We start from the raw sequence: 27567 nt of genomic DNA on the forward strand, positions 1-27567 counted from the left end.
TCTGCTCTCTCTGGAAACTGCCATCCTGTAGGAAGGTGGGGGTGGGGAGGGAGAGTCACAGAGTCTGTCTTCACTTAGTCCTTCAGGTGGCTCTGCTTCAGGGAACCTGAGCACTGCACTAAGAACATGGGCCTGACAGAGGCCACCACGCCTCACAACTTCAGCCCTGCAGACCTGCGTGCCGTGCGGCACTCCCTTGGGTGAGGATGGATGGGCAGCCCATCCCATTTTCACCTGTGTGCCTTGTGCCCTGCCCTGTTCCTTCCTCTGCCTTGCCAGCACGTCCTAGTTTCTTGTGCCCCACCCCCCAACACCAACACACTGCCTTTGAATACGTTGCTTTTATTTATTTATTTATTTTTGGTGGGACTGGGGTTTGCACTCAGGGCTTTGCACTCGCAAAGCAGGCACTCTTACTGCTTGAGCCACACCTCCAGTCCATTTCACTCTGGCTATTTTGGAGAAGGGGTCTCACAAACTATTTGCCTGGGCTGGCCTCAAAACGTGATCCTCCCAATATCAGCTTCCCAGGTAGGCAGGATTACAGGCATGAACCAGGGGCACTCTTCTAAAATATAGCTTTGGTCATGCCATTTTCTTTGCCTTCTCTCACCTCTCCACTAGGGAACATCTCCCTCCTTTCTTTCTGACCCAAATGTTTCTTTTGAAAATGCTTCCCAGTTCTAAGCAGGCAACACTGACCTCTACCTGGGCTGTGGTTAGCTGTGCCCCTGGCTAGAATGAGTTCCCAGCCAGTGTTTGCTGAATGACTGCAAGTGTGCAAGCCCCACTAAGAGCACCAAAAAGGAATGCAAATTCCTCAAGAACATTGGGACTTTAAAGATGACAGGAAGTGAAGTACATCTTTATTTAAGGAAGGTTGGTAGATTGCATGTCAGGGGTCAGCAAGCCTCTTTTGTAACAGGACAGGGCCATGTGTTGCCTGTCACTACTACTTGACTTTTCTGTTATAGGTGCAAAGCATACAATGTGTAAATGAATGGCAGTAGCTGTGTCCCAATAATTTTTTTTGTAGACACTGAAGTTAAAATTTGGTATCATTTTACATGTCAATGAAAGTCTTATTTTCTGTGCCTCGGTCTTTCTATTTAGCCCAGGCTGGCCTCAAACTCATGATCCTCCTGTCCCAGTGTTTCAACTATTTAAAGACACAGAACTATCTTTGCAGGGCTATAGTTTGCCGACCACGGTATTTGTTACCAACACTCGAGCCGTGTCTTTCAGCAGAAGACTCATGTCAGTGTTAGTTTTTAGCTAAAAGGCCCCCCAAAATGAAAACTGTATACATATAAGTAAAGAAGAGGGTAGAAGCTATGATGGTGGACAGACAGAAACTGCTCTGGCTGATGGCCTTGTGCAGCTGGCGCTTTTGTACTGCCACCTAGTGGCTAGACAGCTTAACTTCAGTCTTTTTCTCGGCTCTTGCCTCCAGCACCAGGACAATACTGTCTAGTCTCAGAGTGAGACCGCACCAAATCTGTGAAACCAAAAAGAAAACAAAGAATTACAAAAACAAAGAACTATAAGCCCTTTCACTTAAAGTGAAAAATCAAGCTTCAAATCGCAGAATTATGTACCTTCCATGTAGCTTTCAGATAAGAAGAGACGGGACTAGAGTTGTGGCTCAGTGGTAGAGGTGCTTGCGTGGCATGCATGAGGCCTTGGTATGCTGGGTTCTATCCTTAGCACTGAAGGAAAAAAAAAAGCCAGGTACAGTGGCCCATGCCTGCAATCCTGGCACACAGGAGGCTCAGGCAGGAGGATTGAGTTTGAGGCTAGCCTAGGCTCCATAGTGAGACCCCTGTTTCAAAGAAAAGTCGGGAAGGCTGTTCCAAATGTCTAAGGCACACCTGTCTGAGCATCTGGTATCAGAGGGCTGTCTGTTACCTCAGCGACATACTTGCAACATGACACAAGGAAGGGGTGTGGTGCAGTGCCCCTGAAGCCGCACTGCTTAGGCTCACTGACACTTAATTGCTCCGTGCCCTCAGACACTTCCTCTTAGCCTTTTGTGCCTCAAATTCCCTCAGTGCAAAATGGGGCACAGATCCACCTACCAGGGTTATGCGACTGAAATGAGCTATGTGTCTGACCGACACCACCCACTCAGGTGTACCTGTGATGGGTGTCAGACTTTGCATGCTTTATGTATTTTGCCCTAGCATCCTTGCAACTACACTACCAGGTGTTATTCTGGTTCTGCAGATCAGCCTGAGAAAGGCCACAGGCCGTGTGGGCAGGGGCCGCCTCTTGTACGAGTTTTGTGGAGGTGTCCAAGGTACAATTAAGTTCCCATGTAACCAATATGACCTGACTCCAGCATGCTGGCAGTAAGAAGCATTAAATACTATCCTTTACTGACTGCCCATGTAGCTTTGAGATAAGAAGAGTGGCGAGGTGGCTCAGATCAGGTCACCAGGTAGCACTCAAGGCACTTAGCAGGACTTTTGGAGGCGGTGGGCGAGTTACTGCTTCTGTGTGACAGTCACTTTTGCCTTCAGTGTTTTTATTTTTTTGGGGGGGGGGTGGTTGGTTGAAGGCTTCTTGGGATGATGTATATGTGAGTATCAGTGCTCTGTAGCATCAGCAGCTACTTGTCCTTTCTGCTTGCATCACTTTTTCCCCCTCGATACTGGGGCTTGAATTCAGGGTCTTGCACTTGCTAGTTGAGTGCTTTTTTTAGGTGGTTCTGAGGTTTGAACTCTGGACTTCTTGAGTTTGCTAGATAGCCACTTCACCCATGAGCCATGCCCCCAGCCCTTTTTGCTTTCCTTTTTGAATACAGTCTCATGTTTTTGCTTGGGTGAGCCTATATGGTGAGCCTCCTATCTATGACTCCCATCTAGATGGGACTACAGACGCATATCACAGCACTAGGCTTATTGGTTGAGATGGGAGTCTCACTAACTTTTGTCTGGGCTGACCTCAAACCACAATCCTCTTGACTTCCACCTGCCAAGCAGCTGGGATTACAGATGTGTCACCACTCCCAGTCTTCTTGAGTCTTAATGGAATATTCATACACGTGAATAAAAAAAAAACTTTGTAAGGTCAGTGCCCCAATGGAGGGCATTTGTGCATGTTTAAAACCTTCAATGTAGGGAAGTAATGGTGCTCCTTGAGTTTACGACAAATTTAAGACATGCTTAAAGCTTAGTTCTGAAAGTTCAAAGTTGTCCTGTTTCTGGAGTTTTCTCCATCCTGTTTTCAAGTCTTCCAACAGTCACTGAAGAGAGACATCCCACTTGACTAGGACATGGTCCATGTGGCAGGCTTGCCCACAACCTGGCCCAGGCCTCTCTTGGCAATATGAGGCCATGTGAGTTGTTGCATCCATGGGTTCCTATGGCTTTATACAGTTTCAAAGTCTGCACTGGGCTCAGCACAGAAGCAGCTACGGAGGCAGCAATGGAACAGGGAGTGAGCAACCGTTAATCCTAAATTGGAGCCCAGCCTTCCTCATCGTGTGCCTGAGGTACTTCATCTCCCTGACCTTGAATTCCTAACTTGTAAAACACAGGAAGCTCCCATCCCCTTCAAAGTTGTGATGCCCAAATGACACAGACGGAAAGTGCGAAGGAAACCATGCGATACCACCCATGTCTGGAGATGTTCAGATGCAAACACAATGGCCCAAAGAGGAGACTGCTCAGATTGCCGTCATAGTCAGCTGCTGGCATTCTTTAAGGCCTGGGGCACAGGCTGACAATCCCAAATGTTTTCTCTCTTAATTTTCTCTAAATTAGGAGATAACATCTCCTAAAGTAGAAAATAACATCTGCTTGCTTGCACTGTCCTCATCTCCCACCAGGTGGCACTGCTTTCCGATGAGCAATTCCTTCGACGGACTGGTCCAGAGCATTTTAAGTGTGGATCAAATTGGAGCTGCAAGAGAAAGAAGAAAAGCAATGAAGAACCATGCAAGCTCCACCTTACCCCACGCACCCCCCAATTCCAAATTGCAAAACAGGATTTGGGGATTAAGATCTTCTGGTGACCCTGGCCTGCCAGTCACTGCAGATGGACGTGCGGCTGTAGGAGGGCGGGGTCTCTGAACCCCACGTGGTGTGCATATGTAGCACTTCCCAGAATAGAAAGAGCCTAACACCCTGTGCTCCCAAGACTGAAGAAAGCGTGTGTGCACGCAGAAAGTTCAGGCAGCATGTACCCATGTGCCTATCCAGAGCGCTTATGTTTTTCAAGAGAACAGTGTTGTAAGGATTATGCAAATTTCTCTGTGATTTGGCAAAAAGGTTCTTTTTGCATGTGCAGGCACAATAGCAGTGCTTTGAATGCAGTGATAACATAAAAACATTGATGTAGGTTGACATTGGGAACCCACACTGTGCAACTCAACGAAGTAATGGGATCCTGGAAAAGACAGGGCTGCCTAACACGGCCTTCCCTCTCTCTGCTCAGGATCATGTTGAAGGTTAACAGCACTGCAGCTGAAACACACCCTCTGCCCCAGCCACACCTGCTGCTCAGCTCTGGGACCAAGAGCCCTTCCTTCTCACCACAGCTGGCCTCGCCCCTGAGGAGAAAGGGAGACAAGGGTACAGTGACCACATTTCAAGTTAGAGCACCAGTCCCCTCACTCTATCCCCCACACCTCCAAACCCCTTTATGAAAATGAGCCCTTTTTGTGGAGTGGGATGGGGGCGGTCAGCATTTGCTTTCTTCTTTTGAAATGGAGTACTGGAAGGGTCATGGACTTGACTACTGTCAGCTTGCTCCGTATGATTTCATTCCCTCAACCTTAGGATGCTTTTATCCTCAGTGAGTAGAACTGAAAAAAGGTGTCTCCCAAGCTCACACAGATGCTGTACTAGATGCTTCCTGTTGAAACAAGAGACATTACACTGTTTTAATCTCGCTGGAGTCTTCTCAAAAAAACTTGACTTCCAAGCACTTATATAAAAAACTAAATGTGGATTTTCTGTGTATATGACTTATTTTACTTTGTATCACAGAGTCTTTTGAGGGTTGGGAATATTTGTCACTGCATGGAGTAAACTAACCCTGTGCTACTGAAGAACTGTTTGCGAGGTCCCTCATCATCCAAAGAACTGTCACCTTCAGTCCTATTCTATCCCATTCTGCCCATCTCTTAGAATCATAATCCTCTCATCAAAACTGAATTCAAGTAGCATCTGAGCAGCTTCTTGGCTGCCGTTTCACCAACACAACCATGATTTGAAATGAACTTTCATTTTATAGAAATTGAAAGGTCCAAGGTTCCTTCTCCTTATCTCATCCATCCTTTTCTAAACTGGCTTCGCTAGGTCAGTTCTTACTCTTAGACCTTTCCCACTGCCAACACCTCACGGCAAGGCCCTCATTGGTCTTAAAACTTCAAATGCCATAGTCAACATGTTTTTCCTCTATTTAAAACTTAGTAACTTATTTTTCAGTCAACTCCAAATTCTGAGTTTTATCTATCGCACCCACAAATTCCCCAACTCCCATGTCTTTTAAAATACCCCTCTTACTGCCATTTCTGGCCACTACACATTTTCTGTCTACATCCCCTTCCCCACGTGGTGTCCATCAACCCTGCCCCCACTGAGTCCGGCCTCTAGGCTCATCTCCCCCACGGGACTGTATACCATCTTCTGGGGGCACATCTCTGACTTTGTCTTCCACAGCTCTGTGACATCTTCTTGGAAGGGTGTCAGGATATGGGTTCAGGGATCTGCAGGTATGTGTAAATCATGTGGAAAACAATTCCGCCGATCTTGGAAAACTGTCTGAAGTCCCACATGCAGGACTCCTACGTGTTAAGTGCTATAGATACACATCCTAGCGAACTCTTGCACAGAAGACTATACAAAAATGTTCCTGGAAGCCATGTTTGTAAAACAGAGGGGGACAGGGGGAGGGAGGGAAGACCAGGAGACAGACTGAGGGAGAGGGAGACAGACAGAGAGCAAGACAGGAACAACAAGTATTCAAATGTCTGCTGAGAGAATACCGGGTAAATCAGTCTTCTCCACACTAGAAAATATTTTAAGGTATGAAAATGAGTAAGGTTCAGGACCATAAAATCAGATGAGTAGAGGCAGTCCCAGAAGACTAGGTACAAAAGGATACCCTTTTTGTAAAATTTAAGAAAAGCAAAACTAAGCTGTTATTTATGGAGGATGTAAAAGGTAAGAAAACAGAAAAAGCAAAGGGTAATGTAATTTACAGCAGGTGCAAGTTGGTGGTGGGGAGGAGGAAGATGGGACAGACGTGGACTACAGGTAGTAACACCCGAGATGTTCTGGCTAATATGAAGGTGGGTTCATGATTCACAGGTGTTACACACAGATGCATATTTTCTGGCTAACCTGGGAAGTTGGTGTCTATAAATAATCACAGACTCTAAAATCATCTCAAATGCACTGTTCACAGAGGGAACACTCATTAGATGACTCCAGACAATAATCCAGTGCTCATGGGCCTGGCACTTCTGTGTGTCCATCACTGTGCTGAGTGCTGGGGAAGAGGACACTACTAGAAGGGTCATTGCAGAACAACAGTGCACAGGCTGCCATCAGTATCTCAGAAATTACTGATGGTTTAAAGACCTTGACTTGAGACTGGTTTATAGAAGACAGAACCAATGATATGATATTAAAGATACTCAATATTGAACCAAGATAGTTTTCTGGCTGAAAAAAAAAATCAAATTTGAGAAGTAAATTAGGTCCTTTACACTTTTGGCAAGGGAAGTCCTAAACCAGAACTCTTAAGCTCCAGGCTGACAGGAACTTGGTCCTGTTTACCAATGTGCCCCTGGTGTACAGTGTGTGCTCAACAGACAAAGAAACAAAGCATCCTGTCTTATAGTGGTCACCTGTGTGGAAGGGGAACACTAAAGAATGACTTTAGGACTCACTGCCCAAGTCACAGGGAAATAGAATGATTCTTTAAATAAATAAATAAAACCATGATGTATAATATCCTTTCATTTTTACAAAATTTTCAATAAAGCACAATTCTTAAGCTGTTTCTCATTTTTTTTATTGCTGTTAATTCAAGGAAAAAGGTTGCATAAAATCCAATCTGTTCTAGAAATATAAGTGGCCTTTCCAGTACATAACATTTCAAATATCAAAGTATATGGTAAACATACAAATAAGGAGAAGGTAACACACCTCCTATGTACAGTACAGTATTTTAAATCATAAAACAAGCTCCATAAAGTACAACTGGCAAGTGATTCACGACGCGCTCACACGTGGCTTATCAACACTCTCACCTGAACAACTCAACTGCAGCTTAACAATTAATTAATAATGTGCTCCAAAAATACCCAGATCAAATAAAATATAATATTTAATCAAAATAATTTCCTTTACTCGAATTTTTCTTTCTAAATTAAAGCTTTCATCTACCCCTTCACACCCCTTTCCCTTCCCCAGAACTCCCACCCCTGAAAGTTTCAAAATGTACATTGGTGCTATAAATATAAATGCTACTTCTGAAGCATTAAACTAAGCTTCTTTTCTCTTCAAGTTTTTCCTTTTGTCTAGCAATGTCAGGCTTCTGAACCAACACCATATATTAAGTTCCTCTGCTGCACACCAACATTACTACCCCATGACAAAAAGCTATCATTTCTGCTCTGTGCTGAGGAATGGGGAAAAACCCTCACCCTTAAACTTATGACTACAGTGGTAGCTGTTCATTGCTGTTGAATGCAGCAGTCACCAAAAAATAAACTCAATCTTCCAGATAACTTCAGTGCACTTTAGGAAATCAAATTACCTGGAAGCAATTTAGTACATAGATTGGCTTTTAAAAAAACTTTTTTTTTTTTAAACAGCAGCATTAAACTTTAGTGACATGACACTGACATGATTAACACCATCTTAACACACTCAGAATTCAGTCTTTCACATTATAATCAAGCATAGTGGTAAACAGTTATAAAAGTGACTTTGCTACAAGAGACAAGTTAGGGAACAAATACCTGACGTTTTGTAGAAACCCATAGCTTCTGTTCAGATTGCAACAAAGCACACATATTTAAACACAACATAACACTGTAACAGTTGGTATAGCAAAAGAAGAAATCTTTACTCAAGTTGTGTCTTTGACCAGGACACTGTGGTAGATGACAGGTTGAACTGGCTGTCTCCTTTCACCACAAACACAAGCACACAGAGAACATTCACACCAGTGTGTTTATTTTGTGTCTCTCTGAAGCAACAGGCTAGAAAGGTATGATAGAAGGAAAAAGTTGTTTTCTTTTCTGAAAAACCTTTTTGTCCATTTCAAATGTCATTTTTTTTCAGCTTCATATGGTTTGACTTCTTCCTCTCTCTCCACTTACTTTCCTGTTTATTTGACAATAAGCACTGCATATATGTATTTGCATGATGCTTTTATTACATATATACATACTATCTTGGGAATTTGACTTCTCCCGAAGGACTAGGGTGAAACATTTTGCCCTTGGTTTATATGTAGAGCAGTTTACACAAGTGCAGACAAGTACACTGCTGGGCACTCCTGCCGAGAGACAGGGAAAGGGTGAGAGTGGCTGTCAGAAAAATGTAGTTTAGGGTGAAAGTGAGAAAAGCTAGGGAAGAAGCAAAGTTGTTGGGTTTTTTTTTTTTTTTCCCCAAAACCATATGACTGTCACCAGTGTTGTAAAAAAGGTCAAATACACAGTTTTAAAGATTCAGTAAACATTACACACAGCAAGTATTCAGTGTAAAAAAAAAAAGCACGCATCAACATTTTCCTTTTTGATAAGTTTGTCAGGAAGTTTAAGTTACATGTATCACACATATAAGCCTGTTGTTGAACCAGGAGACCAGAGGCTCAGAAGCATTTCATTCTTTCTTATTTTGGACATTGGTACAAGAGAAATGAAAACTCCCAACTGCATAGAAGTTTAGGAAATGTATAGACAAAGAAACAAACAAAATACCTTTCCTTTCCTCCCCTCCATACCCCATGACTCCCCACACTTGAGTGTATTAAGTAGGCAAGCTTTACTTGTTTCAGTCTGCAGAATCCAACGTATCATTAGAAGGGGGGAGGGGAGGTGCGTATCTCAGTCTGTAAGTGCCTAAAATGGGAAAGACAGAATGGCTAAGTCACCGCTTACAATGACACTCATCACAAACCACTACAGATATCAAATGGGCATGCTCTTCAGAAGGCACCTTCCTTAACACTAATGCTACTCAAAATGGCAAATAAAGTTACTTTAAAAAAAAAATAGTAGTAACAAGTTTGTGCTTTAAGTCCAACCTAAAGCTATCAAACTTGATTTTCCTTTAAGAATGCTACGTCAATACACTCCAAATTCAAGACTTTATTTTCTGGGTAAGATTTGGCAGAATGTCAAAGTTCAAATTCAAGTGAAACAGAAGAGTTTGAGGTCATCACTGAGTTTTGTACCTCACTTATACTTATGTAAGTGCATTTTCTTCTTTCTGGTGGTAATAATATTAAACTTAGCTCAAATTCCCTTATTCCCAAACCACTGTTCCTGTAAAATAATAATAGAATCTTGGGCTTTTTTCTCCTTACACATTTGTCAGGAAGGAAAAGGGCAACAAGGGCATATGTGTGAAGCCTGCTGATTACACAAAGACACATAACCAGTTGTTAAAAACCTTGCTTGTCAAATAACTAGCTTCTTTTCTAGTTTTCAATATTTGAAGTCTGCTTATTCTCTCTAGTTTTTTTTTAAAGTGCTGTAAGCAAGAGACTTAACATTATATAATTCAAATCTCCATATTTCTTGAAAAGTGCCTTGAGAATTTATTCCTTAACTGGAAATCAAAATTCCTCTGACCTGCCTTGTGCTATGTGTGACCTGGGTCTACATTAGGTTTTTCTGGCTGCATTTTATGATTTGTCACTGAAAACACAGTTATCTGTAAACAAACACACAAATGGATTTTTCTGCTATGACAGAATAGCATGATCAAAAGGAAAGGAAGTAAACAGGTGAACTCAAAAACAAGTCCTCTGGGAGTTACTGTGATTACCTTGTTGACTGGCCTCCATGGATGACTGCTTACAGTCCTGGGCATAGTGTCCGCTCACACCACAATTGTAACATGAGACATTCCCATTCTTCTTGGGCCCCGAACCACTTGTATTGGCAACTACATTAGGTGCTGGATATACAGGATAGAATCTCCCAAATCCTGCCATCTGTTGCATGCCATAGTTGGCTTGGCTCCCCATGACTGGGTCATGTACCAGTCCATTTGCATATGGAGTCTGAGGCAGAAAAAAAGGAAGTTGGTTTCCATTGCTCTGATGTGCTTGGTTGAGGTAGCTGCCATTGCAAATGGATGGCAGAGTGAAGAAGGATGGGACGCGGTACATTGGTCCAGGCATTGGATTGGGGTAATAGTAACTGTTTAGCTGAAGGTTTCCATTGGTCCCACAGCTGCACCTTCGCCCACAAGAACCACAAGGACCTGAGCCCATCTGCTGTGGTGGCACTATTGTCCCATTAGCGTTCGTATTCCCCACAGCACTGATATAAGATGTGCTGTCGCTCTGTGCAGTGCTGTGTGTTAAAGCGGGGCTTGGGCTTGGGGCAGGGCCTGGGGTATGGGTAGGAACTGCAGGAGGAACACTGGACTGGGCCTGACTAATTCCTGCACTTGCTGGTTGGGCAGAAGTGGCTGCTGTGTTGAGCACACTGGAATTCTGGGTGGGTAACACACTGGCAGCAAGGGGAGAGCCTGGTAAAGTATAGGAAGCTGGTGGCTGTGTAGCTGAGAGGCCAGCTGCTGGAAGAACTACCTTCACATTGGTAGGCTGAGGGACTGTCCCTGTGTTTCCCTCAATTTGAGGCACCATTTGATTTAGTCCTACCACCTGGGAAGCAGATTTTGTGATGGGGTCCGTGGTAGCCACAGGAGGTCCTGGGAAGCTACCTGGGTTATGGACAGGAATAAAGGCAGTGTTTGGTGATCCGATACTTAGGCTTCCGGTGGGTTGTTGTGGGATATTAACGGTGCAACTCTCAGAAGATCCCTGTGGTGGCAATTTTAACCTCTGAAATGTTAGGTGCAAAGCAGGAGTACTACTATGTGGAAGGAAGGTTGATGGAATAGGAAGAGGGGAAGCCAGCAATTCAAAGTGTTTTTCTGATTCTCCAGTAGAGGCTGTTGGCCCTAGAATTCCAACAGGGGTTGAGTTTGTGGACTCCCTTATTGCAGAAATAGCAACAGGACTAGGAACAAGCATCCCTATTGTTTTGCCATCTGCAGATTTGGGTGGAGGAATGACAACTTCAGACTTCTGGGCACCATTGTGCATGACACAGTGTAAAGTTGGCATAAAAGGAATATGTGGATACTTGGGTGAGTTCAAGGGCTCTTCTAAAAGGTTTCCATTCTCATTTCCTAGTGAAGAAATATGAACAGGCGGCTTGACAGTGACAGTCTGGTTGACAGAACAATAACCTGTAAACCTGGTTGTTGATGGATTTCCAGAATCCTCTGAATTGCTATCAGTGTCTAAAGAAAACAGATATAAATAGATATTAACCCAAGCTGAATTCTCTCATCTTTCTTGCTAGAAATAAAGTTTAAGTATACCTAAAATCAACTCAAAAGTTTGGATGTATCCTTCTATCACTAACTGCTCAAGTTGACCTTTTTTTGCATTATGTGCATGCTTTGTTTCAAAAATATGGGGACATAAACAGTAACAAAAAGTTATTTGGAGACTGAATGAAGCATAGTATAAACACAGACATTCACTGAATACTACCTTATTACTGAGAAAAGCATTAGATTGCATTAACCTTAATCACTTTTAGGCAATCTACTTAATTTTAACACTGTCAAACCCCCAATCTTCAATTTGTCTCAGATAAATGACATAATTTAAAGGAGCTCAATCAAGACAATATTTAACCCAAATATCTAAAGAGAAGGAATGGAAGAGTTTTTTTTAAAGAATGGAGTAAATATCTGTTCTACTATATAGGTTAATGGGAGGGAAAGAAAATTTTAAACTACTATTAATCATAAAATCAAACTCTAGAGCACAAGAAGCAAGGCAAGTATGAAAGCATTTCCTTTTCTTCAAAATTAAAACAGTAGATAGAAAACTATATTGCATTTGTTTAATTCATTACTCATGCATACATATAGAAATAACTTCAGTCTAGACTTCTGATTTCCAAACTTTCATATAAAGGCAGCAAAGGATCATATCTAATTCACAATGTTAGGCATTATAAACACAGGCACTGCATTGATGTGTACACAAACAATCTCAATTAAATGTAGCAACTATTTAAAAATCCTTCTGCTCATAAATATAAGCTGAATTATACTACCTAAAGTACTTGTATTTATTAAGGTAGGAGCTAGTCATATTCAGCTTAAGATGTTAAAAAATTATGAAACTATACTAAAAACAAAAATTAGTCTGCCTAAGAAAAGTTAAATGGAATCTACTAATGACAGAGAATGTCAACGGTGCTAAGTGAACTATTTGAATTTATATTATGGAGAAGAGGTTCAATCAAGAGAATAGTTCTAGCACAAACTTCCCTTAAAAAATTAATAATTGGGGAATTTCCTACTAAATGTTGCAAAACAAAGAGTATCCCCAAATCAATAGCCTATTTGAGGCACTTATATCTGAACCTTCCCATCAGTACAGAGTTGAGGGCAAACATAAAATCAAAAAGAATATTTTTCATAGTCATTGTAAGGATTCATCTACATATCAGGTCTTGTCCTTTTTTTGTACTGACTTTGGGAAACATAAGTCTTAGACAAAACACCATTATAACCACCACCACCACCAACAAAGCCACATGTTTTTCAAAGCAACCTTTGTGTGCACTCAAAATTCTGAAAACAAAGCTTTCTATTATAATGTGTATTTCCCTGGTTTGAGAGAGGCCTAAGTGACTCTTCTAAAGAAGGATTTTCATTTGTTAATAACTGAGCTTATATGAAAAAAAAAAGGCAAGTTCCTCTACACATGCCAATCAACTTATGCTATCTGATGACAGGAAAGGGATGCCACAAGTTATCCAAGTATGTGACAACCAGGTCAAATCTGCAGGGTGAGCTGAAGATTTCAGAATTATTTACACCTCCTATAGAATCAAGCATAATACATATTAAAGATACTGAAAGCTTGTCTATTCTGGGTAAGGCATAAAAATTCTCTCAAGCTTCATTATAGCTCTGAGAGGTTATTTTCATTTTTATCTTTTGTAAGGAAACTGCAGAGCAGAAATGCAGTGTTGCCTCAGATCAGAAGAATTGGTGGTAGAATCACTGCATGCTACAAAACAACGGCAAAGTAAAGGCTAACTCCAATTGTTTCCAAAGTAACAGCACTACTGCATAGCTTCCTAAGACATGACCTGACAGGGTAACACAGAAGCTAAGGTCCCAGAGAGCTGCAGACTGTCCAGCAAGGAACCACACTGGCTGAAATGATGTGGCCTAAGGATCTCTACAGAGAAATCACTTGACACTGCACAGCATGGGTACCCCTTATGATCAAGACATTAATAATCATCTGTCAGCATGTGTGAGGAAAACATTTTTGTTCAACATATGCCTTTTCAAGATCTCACTTTCAGAGAAGAATGGAACAAGGACTCTCCAATGACCCACCATTCATAAAATCAACAAGATCCACAACAAAAACTGTCAAAATCAACTTTCTCAGAACTGTGGAAATTAACTAAAAGCTTGATACAATCTGAACAGAGTTTAAGAAATACAGCTAAATCTCATAAAAACAGAAATTTATGGCCTTTTACTGTGCCCTACCCTAATCCCATCTCCCTTTCTCCTGCTCTGATGTAGTCCTGTAGACAAACAGTCCTTCAAATATGGCAGCTAGAAAGAGTATTGATTTGGAATTCTCCCAAAAAAAGACTGTCACTATGTGACCTTTTGGCAGCTCATACTCACTCTGCATTAATGGTTTCTTATTCAGAGAACATCTGTCACAATCAGTGGCAAGTATTTAATAACATGAGGCTGACCAAAATTCTTAAAATGAAAAACTAGGGAATGAGATGTCCACAAGGGACTTTGAAAAGCTTTCATGTATTACTGGGAATCTGAACACTGTGTTCAATGCCTCAGCTCTGGGCATTTCCGAGTTCTCACAATTGGCTGAACTTAGCCTTTCTGCTAGGAGGAACTGAAGATGTAAGACACACAGGAAACAAACATCAAATGGCAGATGTAAATCTCATCTTATTAGTATTACATTAAATGTAAATGGATTAAACACTCAAATCAAAGGGTAGATAGAGATGGGCAAACTGGACACAAAAGTCAGGATATAACGATATTTTACCATCAAGAGATACATTTCAGATTTAACACACAAATAGGTCTGAACTAAAAAGAGTAGTACCATGCAGGTAGTACTCCAAAAAGAGCTGGAGTGGGCCATATTATATTATCAGACAAAAGAGACTATGACAAATATTGTTACTAGAAACAAAGAAGGATATCTTATAATGATGAAAAGGCCAATCAGGAAGACATAAGAGTATAAACATGTATGCATCTAGCTAATGCACACAATCTTAATCTTTATATACTAACTACATTTTGTTATGATCTTGGTTTTAATTTCATATGCAATGAAATAAGCTTATAAATTCAATATTGCTAGAAACTGCTAAGGCAATTGTCTTTAGAATACCCTTTACAATAAATTTAAAATTAGTAATGGGGTTTATGGGAACATAAAATTCTTTGTTTGGGTTTAATTTTTTTTCTCTTTTTTTTTTGTATTTTAATCAAGGTTGTCTGGCTTTGATTTTTAAAAGAGAATACACATTTCCCTCCACCCTCACCTCTCCCTCCACCCCATCCTAAAAGCAAACCTCTGTCCTTTTCTTCTTCACTTTCAAAACTTTCTCTTCCATCATGTCGTGGACTAGACGGAGAACTGTAACTTTCTGAAGATGTTTCTCCACATGTGTCATGTCCAGATCCAATGTCTAAATTCATATCTAAAAATAATAACTCTATTTAAAAAATCATGTTAAGTAGTCAATTTCCAAACTGAACCATTAGAAATTAGTTGTAGCTATAAGTACTTTTTCAGTTTTCCTGCAAACACTTAAAATGCTTGTCTTCAATTTAGATGAAAATTTGTTACTAAATAATGATTTCAACTCAAAATAACTGATGAATGTGTTCTTAAAACAAAAATATAGAAGAACAATTCAATCTTATTGACTTAAAAAAATCAGAATTAAGGTTCTTTGTAGGGTCTGTCCAATAATACCATTTTGAGCCACCTTCTAACTCCTCAGGGCTTGTTGAAAAATTCTTTCAAGAAAAGAATGGTTTGTCAAAATGCTTACTCAGTTAAAATTACTAGGCCAGAGTATTTAAAAGAATAAACTGAGGGACTGAGCAGTCCCTTAATTTCCACTGAAAGGCCAAGCCTACTTCAAGATGGAGCAGGAGTAAGAGCAGTACATGGAACGATCAATTCACTACATCTGTTTTGGAGACATAAGGAGACTGATCACTGGTGTGTGTGGTACAAGAAATTCATACACTGGCCCAGGATGAGGAAACTGTCTTATGCACTTCTGAAAACCCAGTAGCTAGCATAGCTTCTGTCTTACAGCAAACATCTAATACATCTTTAGCATATAAATCTCAATATAAGCAATTGCAGGGGATTTAAAAAAAATATACATGAGTGAATAATTTCCATGGCAACTTGGTAGAACCAATAAAATGCTATGATGATTAATTACTTGGGCAAAATATGTGTCAGAGAAAAGACATGACTGGTACAATGAACAATTTGGTTGACTACCCGTATCTTTTGAAGGGGATACTTTATAGCAGTCCTACTTAGCTCACACCAGCCACTGAAGTGTTGGATGAATCTTGACGAAAAATGAAGGCATTAAGAATGTCGGTGTTGCTAGTTCTTTCTGGGTAATACAGTTAAATGCCAAATTGCCAAGGGAAAACTGCACAAAAACTCATGAGGTATCAGAAAAGTGGCAGAGGCTTGACATGGGAAGGTAGTAATTTTACAGAAAAGCAATCTTGAGTATACATATACACAGTAAGCTCTGAATTACTAGTTACAACATAATGAAAGGGATATAGGTCAATAACAAAACCTGAAGGCATTCTAATGTGCCACAGTGGCCAAACAACTTGACATTAAACTAGCCTCATGAAAATGAAACCTATAAAAACTGTAGCACATATGGAAATATTGCATATAAACATTTCAGCCAACATTTAACAAAATGAACAGTCCAAGCAGTTTTTCTCCAAATGGCTTAATTTATAAGACAATTTTCTTTATACTGTATAGCTAGTGAATATTCTAACACTGCCATGTATTAAATTGCAGTTTTCAAAGAACTAAACATGTAAGTCTAAATCTATACTAAAAGGAATTTCCTCTTTTTGGTAATAAAAGAAAATGCTTCATAATGATGTTAAAACATCAGAAATCCCCTAGTGATTCAGAAGATATACAAGGGCAAAACAATTATGCCAAAGGATACGCCATGAACTTAAAATTTTAAAACTTAAATTTAAAAAAAAATAGACAAACTTAAATTTTTTATCATGTCTCAAATGATAAAAAGGTCTTACATATGATTAAGACAAAACTCACAACATAAGTCATTATACCAACAAAATTTCTCACTGGCAATTATGAAGTTTGTTACAGAGTTAAGAACCATTTAAATAAATCACAGGTGATAGAGTTACTAAAAGAAGTTGGAGACATTTAGAGCACTCTAAATTTTGTAAAAGAAATTGAGAGGTCAACCACATCATTTCCCTCCAAACTTTTTGGTCCCACAACCAGCAACAAAAAAGTGAGGTGAAAGAAATACTGGCACAATAGACTAAACAGTAAGAGTTCATAATGGTGTCTGTGTGGTAATGCATGTATCTCTTTAGAACAGACATAAAGGGTTTTCGGTGGTTATTGTTTTGAAACAGTCTGAAATACAGGTTGACCTCAAACTTGTGACCCTCATCCCTCTGCTTCCTGAGTGCTGGGATTATAGGCGTGCACCACTATGGCCAGCCAGCAAGTGCTGAGACATAAAGTTTTAAAGTGAAATGCCCTGCAAATGCAATGAATAGCATAAATTGCTTTCTGGGAGCTGACAACATGGACAAATGCAATTAGGGGGTCTTTATTTTAATTTCTTTTTGTATTTTTGGAATTTTAAGCTACATGAATGTATTATTACTCAAAAGAGAAGTTAAAATTTAAAATTATAAAATTAAAAGTAAATAAAGTTCATCTTAAGCTAGAATGCATTATTTAAAGATCTGAAAAACCTACCAATCAACCAAACAACCTACCCTATACTTTCAGCTCCAATTCAGTTTTTCTATGTTTCATAATATGAGGTATTGTTCCATAAGGAGAAAATTTTAATCATATCTCAAATTTACTAAGTGCCTACAGGCAATTCCTTCTTGCTAAAGGTACCTTACTATTTCAAAGGGAAATTCATAAACAGAATTGTTTTTTAAGTTAGACTTGGCATATCTCTTAAGTTATAGTTGACATCAATGAGACAAACTGTCACAAGTATCTTTTATTCATAATCATATTCCATAAAAGTAAATATCTATGAATTAATGACATAAACAGAGAATAAAATAGAATACGGTTTGGCTTATTCAAAAATCCTGATTATTATCATAATACTTGAAAATTAAGAGACAAAAAGAGAAAAAGAACTAGAGCTTGGGATGTTGTTACAAAGTTCTTAAAGTATAAAATGTATTATTTTCTTCTAATTTATTAGTACAAGGAAAAGGAACTAAATTATTGAATACCTCAAGACTCAGTACTAGTGAAATGCTCTGCTGAGATAGGCAGTATTATTTCTAGTAGACAAATGAGAAAACTACAACTTGCAGGCCACACATCTAAAAAACAAGGAACATAAGAGCCAAATCCACTAACTTCTGATCAAAGTCCATATATTTCTCCTCTAGAAATAGGTTAAAAAGGGAAGAACAGCCACAAACTTCTTGAATGAGCAGGAGTTCCTGAATGATTTGAAACAGGAGGTAGCATGATCTGGTGGAAGGTGGTGTATACTTGATAGAAACTGCATCAGGACAGTGACCCGATTAAGTATGCTCTTCCAAGACAAATGTAGCAGTGTGGAAAATGAGTCAGGAGGGAACAAAGGCAGGAAGACCTGGCAGAAGCAAATTCTAGTTGTCCACCCACAGACCATTTGCCTTCCTTAAATTTTTTCCTCCTGCTTTTGGTTGCCATCACACAAGGTGTTACAACATGGGATTGGATCCTTACAATAGACGGGATGAGTTTTTTCCATGTAATTTTTACCCCAGTTCGGCTGATTCATTGAATTGGCTGGACAATTTGGATTAAAAATGAAATCATTTTTCTTTCATCACTATTCAGTCTTTCTTACAAATATCTATTTTACAAATATATCCCATTTAAGAAGTATATTCTGGTTATTTAGAAAATTTCAAGTGAATATACTAACATTACAGTAAGATTTAAATTTAAAAAGTCCTCATTTGTGGGATCAGTCAATATGTCAGGTGCTCTTATTCTATTTTCACTATTAATCGTAAAGTCAAATAAAACACAGAAAAAGCCATCCCTACTAGCAGTAGGGACACCTCTCAGTCAAATGAACTGTGAGTCTAAAAATAAAGAGAACTTAAAAGTAATGGTGGGTAAAAGGAAATCACAACAAATCTAGTTCAACAAATATCTGAGGGTCAGAATTCTCTCAATGTTCAATAAAGAACCAGTTATTAATGAAAAAGTCAGTTATATTCTAAAAAATGAGTCTGATGAGAACATGTCCAGACTTCCCTGAAGGTGGCCTGCAAAGTTGCAGAAAAGACCTAAGACCCTGGAACTGCTGTCAGCTCTGGAGTAGGGACTGATCTGAGAAGAAAACAAATTCGAGTGACTACTGTGGCAGAGGGAGGAAATGTCAACCTCCATAGCTGACTGACAGTCTTTAAAATTAATCCCAGTAATTTCAGAATTGTTTAATTTGGAAATTGCCGTACACATCAATGCAAGGTAAAATTATATTAGGATATAACACAACAGCTAAATACCTATGAATATAATATTATATTAAATATATTTAGGGGGCTTTCTTACCTTTCACAGTACCACCATGGGCATGCTGAGGAGTGCAGAGTCTAATACCATTTATCCTACTAGTCAATCTGTTGTCAGTCTTCTTAATTTTCTCCCTAAAACAAATGTATGTATATTGCTTTATAAGGTTCTCTGTCAAATACATTAAGTACACTATTACTAAAATTTCCTTCAAGATGTTTTTATAATTAAAAAAATGCAGTAGGAAAAAACCTAAATACAAATAAGAGTCACACTTTAGTGTACAGTTCTGCAAGTTCTGTCCCTCCAAACACAATACACAATTTGAGAATAGCTTTGCTTTTTTTTTTTTTTGTGGTATTGGGGAATTGAACTTGTTAGGTCAGTGCTCTGCCAGTTAAGCCATGCTGTCAGTCTAACAACAGCTCTTAACTTCTATCACTCACATGTGCTGATATTTTTAACTAAAAATTTAAGCCTAGAATTAAAAATATATAAAAGAATCTAATGGAAAATACTACTTATACTCTATAAACTAAATATGCCCATAGTTAAGTACTAAATGCTGTCTTTCCTTTCAAATTTCTATTACTGGAAACATTGAATTAAACATACTTTTCTATTTGTGGCTTTCCTTTCTTCTTATTCACTGAAGATAAGTTCCGTTTTTCAGCAGAATGCTAGTAGAAATAAAAAGACAAGTCAAACAGACCAAAGCCAAACCACATGCTGCAGGAATCTATTCATTCTGATATCAGGCATTAAAATGTTATATCTTCCAGGTGTACATTCTAACAAATTTTTATTTTCAACCTATTTTTGAAGTAAGCTATAAGAAACCACTAAAATTTACATATTCTATGACAAATACTTAATATTAATCATGAGAAAATATTTTTATTTTTCTTTTTAAATGCACACTATTCTTTTTTTCTGATTACAGCACTTCCCCCTTATCTGCAGAATTTTGCTTTCCAGAGTCAACCATGGTAAAATATACATCCCAACAATAAACATTTCTTAAGTTTAAAAGTGCTATTCTGAGTAACACGATAAAATCTGGCCTACTCCATCCTTCCTAGGACACACATCATCCTTTTGTCTAGTGCATCTACACTGCATTCACTATTCACCTCATGGCAGTTAAGACAGTAACCACATATCCATCTAACAGTTATTCCAGCATGTTGTTATAATTTTCTGTTTTACTATTAGTGTTGTTAATGTCTCACTGTGCTTAATTTATAAATTAAACTTTATCATAGGTATGTATGTATGTATAGGAAAACATGTAGTTTATCTAAGCTGTCTATATTTTCAGGCATCCTTGGGACATACATATCATCAAATTCCAAAATAAAATATAAGCAAGTACTGGTATTTGATTTATTTTATTAGGGTTCCCTTGAAGTTCAATTTGATAAAACTTTCAATTTTGTCAAATCTAAGAAGAGAGGGCATACATTGGAATAGAGAGAGGAAAGGATAATCAGGTGAGCGTTGAAAAAGAGACCATTAATTGTGATTGAGACAACTTTAGTTCATAAAAATTATTCCATAAAGAGGTAACATTTGGATTTGAGTGTTGGCCAGAAAGAGAATTGGGTTAAACAAATCAATTTTCCAGAGAGAAAAGTATTTCTTCTGCATTTGCAATGTGTATGCTCTCTCCCAAATCTGTAGTGGCATGTCACACTGGAAACACTTGAAAGCATTCCCTTTCTCATCACCCTCAATTTCCTAAGACAACAAATATTTCCTCATTATGTTCAAGAGTGCCAATAAATTGGCCCAACTACTCATGATGAAAGATCAGTTTGAAAAATAGCAACTTAACAAGGTACTGATTGAAATGTGAGTAATTCTTTTAAGACCAAAAAACTTGACGTAATTTAATGTTCTCCTAGAGTTAGAATAAGCATTTTAAGTGTCAAATTAAGGTCAGTTAATTTTACATGAGCAATCAAAGTTATCTATATACACTTTTTCAGTTCTTAAAAGAACTCAGATCATATTTACAAATATAAAGTCTATCACTAAAACATTCCTCCTTTCTTCTTACCAGATATACTATCTGACTGAATGCTTATAGACTCATTAAAAAAATACAGAGAACAGAAATGCCTAACTATATGACACCAAAACAACCCCCCATATACCTGGTCAGCTAAGGTCACACAGTGCTCTGGGTGCTGAATGGTGGCACAGCTTTGCTTCCTGCAATCCACAATTCCATTCTGTTCAGAATACTGCATGGCAAATCCATCCAATGGAGAACAGCTTGTACCAATACTGCTATGGAAAGAAAAGTTTATGACAGTGTGAACATCTCTCCTCAGTAATTAAACCTGCTGTATCATTTCAATGAAAAAGCTACAGTAACCCCTTCTTGAATCTACTGAAGACTTAATTTTTGGGTTTTTTTTGAACATGTAGTGATACGTCTAAGGGGAAAGAAAGGTACGTTATGAGAAATAAGTATTTAGTTTATCATATCTAAAAAGAGTAGTAGTTACTCTGCCACTGGAGAGTCATCTTGCACCACTGACAGCTGGATCAGAGAGGGTGCACAACCCGTATCTACAAAAAACTTCTGTGCTAAGAATTGTGTAGTAACTAGGCAAGTAAAGGGAAAGAATAAAATGACTGAAACCTCAAAGAAACAGACAATAGAAATAGGACCCAAGAAAATCCAGACAATAAAGCTACTGGACATGGACTTTCAGGTAACAGTGCTTAACATGGTCAATGAACACAAGATTGAGGATTTTTGGAACAGTACTGGAAAATACAAAAAAAGAACCAAATTTAAAATCTAAAACCATAAAATAAATTGATATTAAGAACTCAATTGGTGGGAAACAGATGGAGAAAATTAATGAGGAGAAAAGTTGGTCTGAAGAAAATATACTGAAGTTCTAGGAGGGAAAAATATGGAAAATAAAAAAGATTTAAGACATGTAGGACATGGTGGGAAGTCTAATATATATGCGCTTGGCTTAAGTCTTAAAGATGGACCAGGAGAACAAGGCAGAAGTAATATCTGATGAGATACAAACTAGGAATTTTCTAAAATCAGAAGATAAAAAGCTACACATTCAAGAAGTAGAATTCATGCAAAAAAAAGCTACAAACATTATCATAGGAAAGCTGCTGAAAACCAGACAATGAAAAAAACTTAAAATAGAGGAAAAACTACATCACCTTCAAAAGAGCAACAGTAAGACTGACTAAATGATGGAGGCTAGATAGCTTCAGTGTGATCTGCCCTTAAAAGCAGAAAGTAGGAGAAAAGGAGTATGAAGAATGAAATAGCCAAAACCCTCATTAAGTTTGCCACTGAAAGCAAAAGTTGCCCATAGCTGCTGAGATCTCCTAGAATTATCTACCAAAGGATAGGAAGAAGGCTCTCAAAGAATCAGCAGAGGCCTTGAGGCAGAAAGTGAAAGGTCTGGTGGCACATGAGTGAGGGGGACACCATAGCTTCAAAGAGCTAAAAACAGAAACTGTCAATCTAGAATTCCATATCCAGCAAAAATATCTTTCATGGCTGGCAGAGTAGCTTATGTGGTTGAGAACTTGCCTAGTAAAGTGCAAGGCCCTGAGTTCAACTCCCCCAGTACTGCCACAAAACAAACAAAAACCAAAAATCCTCACAAAACTTTTAAAAAATGTACACTAACTACACATTTCTTTCGCGTTTGCATTCAAGGCTGGGAGTATGGCTCAGCAGTAGAGTGCTTGCTTAGCATTCATGAGGACCTGGGATTGACCCTCATAACAAAACAGACAATAAAAGAAAGAAAACCTAACCACATTCATCACTGGCAGATTAACTACAGAAACTACTGTCTTTTTCATTTAAGAAGAAAATAATCATAGTAGATGCTTAGAGACAGGAAGAAATGAAGAGCAAGGAAATGGTAAAATCTAATTCAGGCTTGGGAGTGTAGTTCAAGTAGCAGAGTGCCTACCAAGCAACCACAAGGCCCTGAGTCCAAGCCCCAATTCTGCCAAAACAGAGGGCTGGCAGGGAATGGCTCAAGCATTAAGAGCACCTGCCTGGCAAGCGTGAGGTCCTGAGTTCAAACCCCAGTGCTGCCAGAAAAAAAAAAAAAATCAACTACAAACAGAGAACTAAAGTGCATTATATTTTATAACTGAGAAAAAGATAAATGAGGTTATAGTAATTCAAGGTCTTCAAATTATTAGATTTTAAGAAGTCAAAGATGTGTGATACAATCTCTAGGATGACTACTAGAATATTACTCTACTGACTGTAGGGTAGCTACAATCTCTAGAGCAAATAATGTATAACTATCAAGCCTGATAGGAAAGAAAAATAATGAAAAACAAGCCAAAAGATGGCAAGAAAGGACACACAAGGAAACCCAGAATAGGTGGACAAATAAAAAGCAAACAGCAAAATGACAAGAGTTGTAGCCAAATATATTGGTAATTTAATTATTTGAAAGTGTACAAACAAAGGCACTCACATTTTAGAAACTAGATACTTACTTCACAACGGGACTTTTTGTGGTATGCTTCTTGTGGATTATGGTGTGCTGCAGCACATCTAGAGTAGAGGAAGAAGTACTTCATTAAACGCTGCAGCAAAAATCACAAGGGTGATGTTACTAACTTACACAATCGAGACAGAGGTGATCAACAGCATGGGAGCACTCCTATGCGTTTCTCAACATAGAAAACATCTTATGCAATTTTTCGGACATACTAAGCTACTGAATTACCTTAAGTATCACCTCAAATGTATTTCACCTAATAGCACACCAATCTTATTAAGATTCTTGTTGTGTGTGGTGGAGCACACCTGTAATCCGACTTACTTGGGAGCAGAGGTAGGATTGTGGTCTGAGGCTAACAAGACCTTATCTGAAAAACAAACGTAAGAGCAAAAGACTAGGCACGGCTAAAGCAATAGAGCACCTGCCTAGCAAGTGGGAGGTCCTGAACTCAATCTACAGTACTGCCAAAAACAAAAACAAAATATATGGAAGACTAATATAAGCATACCACTACAAACAAACAACATCTAATTTCAAGTACAACTCACTTTTTAACCACTGTAAAATTAAGTGTTTCAAACATTTTAACATTACTGATATAATAAACACCTATGTAAATCCACATCTCAACCTTCTATTTGCTTTTTTTTCAAGAAACAAAATACTGCAGGTATGACTGCAAGTCTTCTTTCACTTACCTCCCTCTCTCTACAGAGGTTAACTAGTACCTAACCTGTTGAAACATCTATTGAAAGTTTCTTATTTATGTATATATGTATGTATGTACATATTTTGCAGTATTAGGGATAGAACACAGATCCTCTACTTAAGCTATGTCCATAGCCCTTTTGTTTTTGAGATAGCATCTTGCTAACTTTGCTAGGGATAGCCTCAAACTCAGGATCCTCCTGCCTTTGCCTACAACATAGCTGGGATTATAGGCATGTACAACCACACTCAGCTTGAAAGCTTCATTTTAACTACCCATAAATATATGCATAGGCATAAACACATAGAGTGGTGTTGCATGTTTGAACATACTACAGATATCCTTTACTTTAAATGCTACCAGCATGGATATATCATGATCTGTCTGTAAACTCATTAGCATTTGAAACATTCCAGCCATTCCCTAGTATTTGCTCTTATAACAGCGCTGCCTGAGTGCCTGTCCACATCTCCCTAAGCACATGCACAACAGCTTTCACAGGAATATCTTTGCTGAACAGCAACATAAAATTATTTACAACTTCACTGCTTTGTGTCAATTCATATTCAATCCACAGTGCATGAGTTCTCATTGCTTCATAGACACGATAGTCATGAAACATGAAAACGTTTTAGCAACCTGATGAACGTGAAATGATCTGTTTTCATTTACGTTTTCTTAACTATTAGTGAGGCCGCACACTGCTTAATAGCTGTTCAGGTCTCTTCCTCTGTGAATTTCCTACTTAGGTCTTTTGTCTGTATTTCTGCTTTGTTTTGGTGGTACTGGGGGTTGAACTCAGGGTCTCATGCTTGCTAGGTAGGTGCTCTACCACTTGAGCCACTCTGTCAGCCCTTGCTCAGATTTCTATTGGGATGATTTTCTCACAATGATTTTTAAGGAGGATTTGTCTATAGTCTACATTATATCCTGCTCATATCACCGCAGGGTCTGTAGACTGTCTTCTAGTTGTATGGTTTCTTTTGTTATATGTAAGCTCTTATTTAAATTAGTAAAATCTATGGTCAATGTTCTGCCTTGTGCAGGAAAGCCTTCTCTTCCCACATTAACATTTAAAAGTTTAAATTTTACAAATAGTTTTTCACTTGAAATTTTTGTGACTACAAACTGAGAAATGAAAAATTTCTCATATGGAAAATCAATTGTGCCAACACTATGTAGTGAACAGTCTATTCTATGCCCACATATTTGTAATGTCACCTTGATCACGTCCCAATTCCCTTATGTGTGTTTCTAGGTTCCTTAATCTGTTCTATCTCTGTGTCAGCTTCAGGCAGAATGACTTGTTCTAGTGGATCTACCTTTACCTTCTTCTTGACTTGAAGCTTCTGAGCTGTCTTCTTTTAAGTGCTCCAAAATCTTAGAAGTCTTCAGAGAGGATGGTAAGTTATCTGCAGGAACAATCCATACTATTATCTCTTCATGAATATTATAATAATTAGATAAAGAAAAAAAACACAGTAATTATTCTCTCTTTCCCCCAAAGAAGAGAAAAGTGGAGGGTTAGTGGAGAAGAGAACATTTCTACTAGTTAGGGCCTTTAGGACAGCAAGATGACACAGCATAAAGCACAGGGCTACTAGTGGAGTCATGGCACCACCTGTCCTCTGATTATCACCTGACCTGAGAAAGCTGTGCCACGTTTATCAGCCCCAGTGTGCCCATTCACAAAATCAGCAAATGGACAAGAGGGAGCTCTCAAAAATCTGTGGGTACTAAGGATATTATTTTAATTTGTTAAAAAGTCTCCAGTTTGTTGTATATTCTTGCTTTTGTGATACACAACAATGATGTGGCAATGCTGAGTGGCTATAAAAGCTCCCTCAGTGTCTATTCTGAATTTCCATTCTTCTATTACAGAGCAGTGACAAGCAATTTGTGGACATTTTGATAGCAATGGATTCCACAGTTGGACATATTAAGTCATTTAGGAGTTTAACATTGTTCTCACAGAGTTAGTTGTCAGGGTATGTCCCAAGAGAACAAAAAGGTAGAGCTATCAATTTTTCAGAAGAAAAACTATGTACAAGTGAACCTTGACAACAATGTGTTCATCAGTGAAACCACTCAGACATGTATAAATACTATGCTGAAAAAGTTTCCCACAATCTTAAACTGTATACTTTCAATAGCATTTTAATTTAATTTCATAACCTTAAAAACCTACCAAGCCCTCCAGAGGAGTCTTCCCTTATTATATATGCATATATTATTATATTATTTTATTGTAACAATACAGAATATTTTAATGTAATATGTATACTATGTTTATAAGTTTATATATATTTATAAAAAATATGTTATATATGATACATTATAATATAATATAATATGCATATATTACTTATATGCATACTCCTCATATGGCCTTTCATGGGCAGCCTACTAATCTGTTTTTGAGTATGTGTGTGTGTGTGGGGTACTGGGGCTTGAACTCAGGGCCTCACGCTTGTTAGGCAGACATTCTACCACTTGAGCCACTCTGCCAGCCCCAGCCTGTTAATCTGAGATATAAGTACATTTGTGGGCTAGAGACTTGGCTCAAGTGGTAAAGCACCTGCCTAGCAAGCATAAAGCCCTAAATTCAAACCCTACTACCACCAAAAATAAATATGTAAATGAAGTATTTTTGTGTTTCGATGATTTTTTTAGAATTAAATTAAGGCTACTGATAGACATTATTAAAAAGCACTTAAACCTGGTTCAGGGAGAAAGCACTATAAAATCTACACAGCTCTGTAACAACCAAGACATTCTTTAATCAACATAAATTCAGCTATGCAGTTGTGCTTCTTATCTTAGTCAACTAATCATAAAGTGTCTTGTTTTTAATTCTAAATGCTAATTATGTTCAAAATATTTAAGGCATACACACGCACACATTTGCACTCAAGCAGTTAGTGAAACTTTACAAGTTAGCCCATATGTTATAGCATCCAATCATATTTTTCACCTCTTTTTCTCCCACCCCAAACTAATGAAATATGCATTTATCTTCCCATTAAGTAAATAAAAATAACTATTAAAGCAAAAATAAAGACTTAAAGAAAAAAGTGTTCCTTGATACAGAGGCTACGCTTAAAGTTAGCAGAAATTCTTTAACACATGCATTAATGTTACTGGCAAAATATCTGTTTAAAAGGAAGGCTGAAGACAATGTGTATAAAACTGAACAGC

The 27567-nt window shown here is 38.4% G+C and overlaps 1 protein-coding gene across 5 annotated transcripts in view; it reads right to left on the reverse strand.

Annotated features, from left to right (window-relative positions):
• Positions 1-7013: 7013 nt before the first annotated feature.
• The window catches only part of Zcchc2 (zinc finger CCHC-type containing 2), a 50136-nt gene continuing 29582 nt past the window's right edge, over positions 7014-27567 (reverse strand). The window contains exons 7-14 of one of the 5 annotated variants that reach the window (XM_074069678.1): positions 25698-25781; positions 23653-23710; positions 21294-21426; positions 19750-19814; positions 19174-19268; positions 14879-15007; positions 10020-11510; positions 7014-9088 (exon numbers count right to left, since the gene is read on the reverse strand). In XM_074069678.1, coding sequence (XP_073925779.1) covers positions 9021-9088; positions 10020-11510; positions 14879-15007; positions 19174-19268; positions 19750-19814; positions 21294-21426; positions 23653-23710; positions 25698-25781 — 2123 coding nt within the window. In that variant the 3' untranslated portion in view covers positions 7014-9020. Of the gene's footprint in view, positions 9089-10019; positions 11511-14878; positions 15008-19173; positions 19269-19749; positions 19815-21293; positions 21430-23652; positions 23711-25691; positions 25782-27567 lie in introns of all 5 variants that reach the window. The other 4 variants (XM_020176610.2, XM_074069677.1, XM_074069676.1 and 1 more) reach the window with 4 other exon arrangements.

This window comes from Castor canadensis, chromosome 4 (assembly GCF_047511655.1).
Source record: "Castor canadensis chromosome 4, mCasCan1.hap1v2, whole genome shotgun sequence".
NCBI lineage: Eukaryota > Metazoa > Chordata > Mammalia > Rodentia > Castoridae > Castor > Castor canadensis.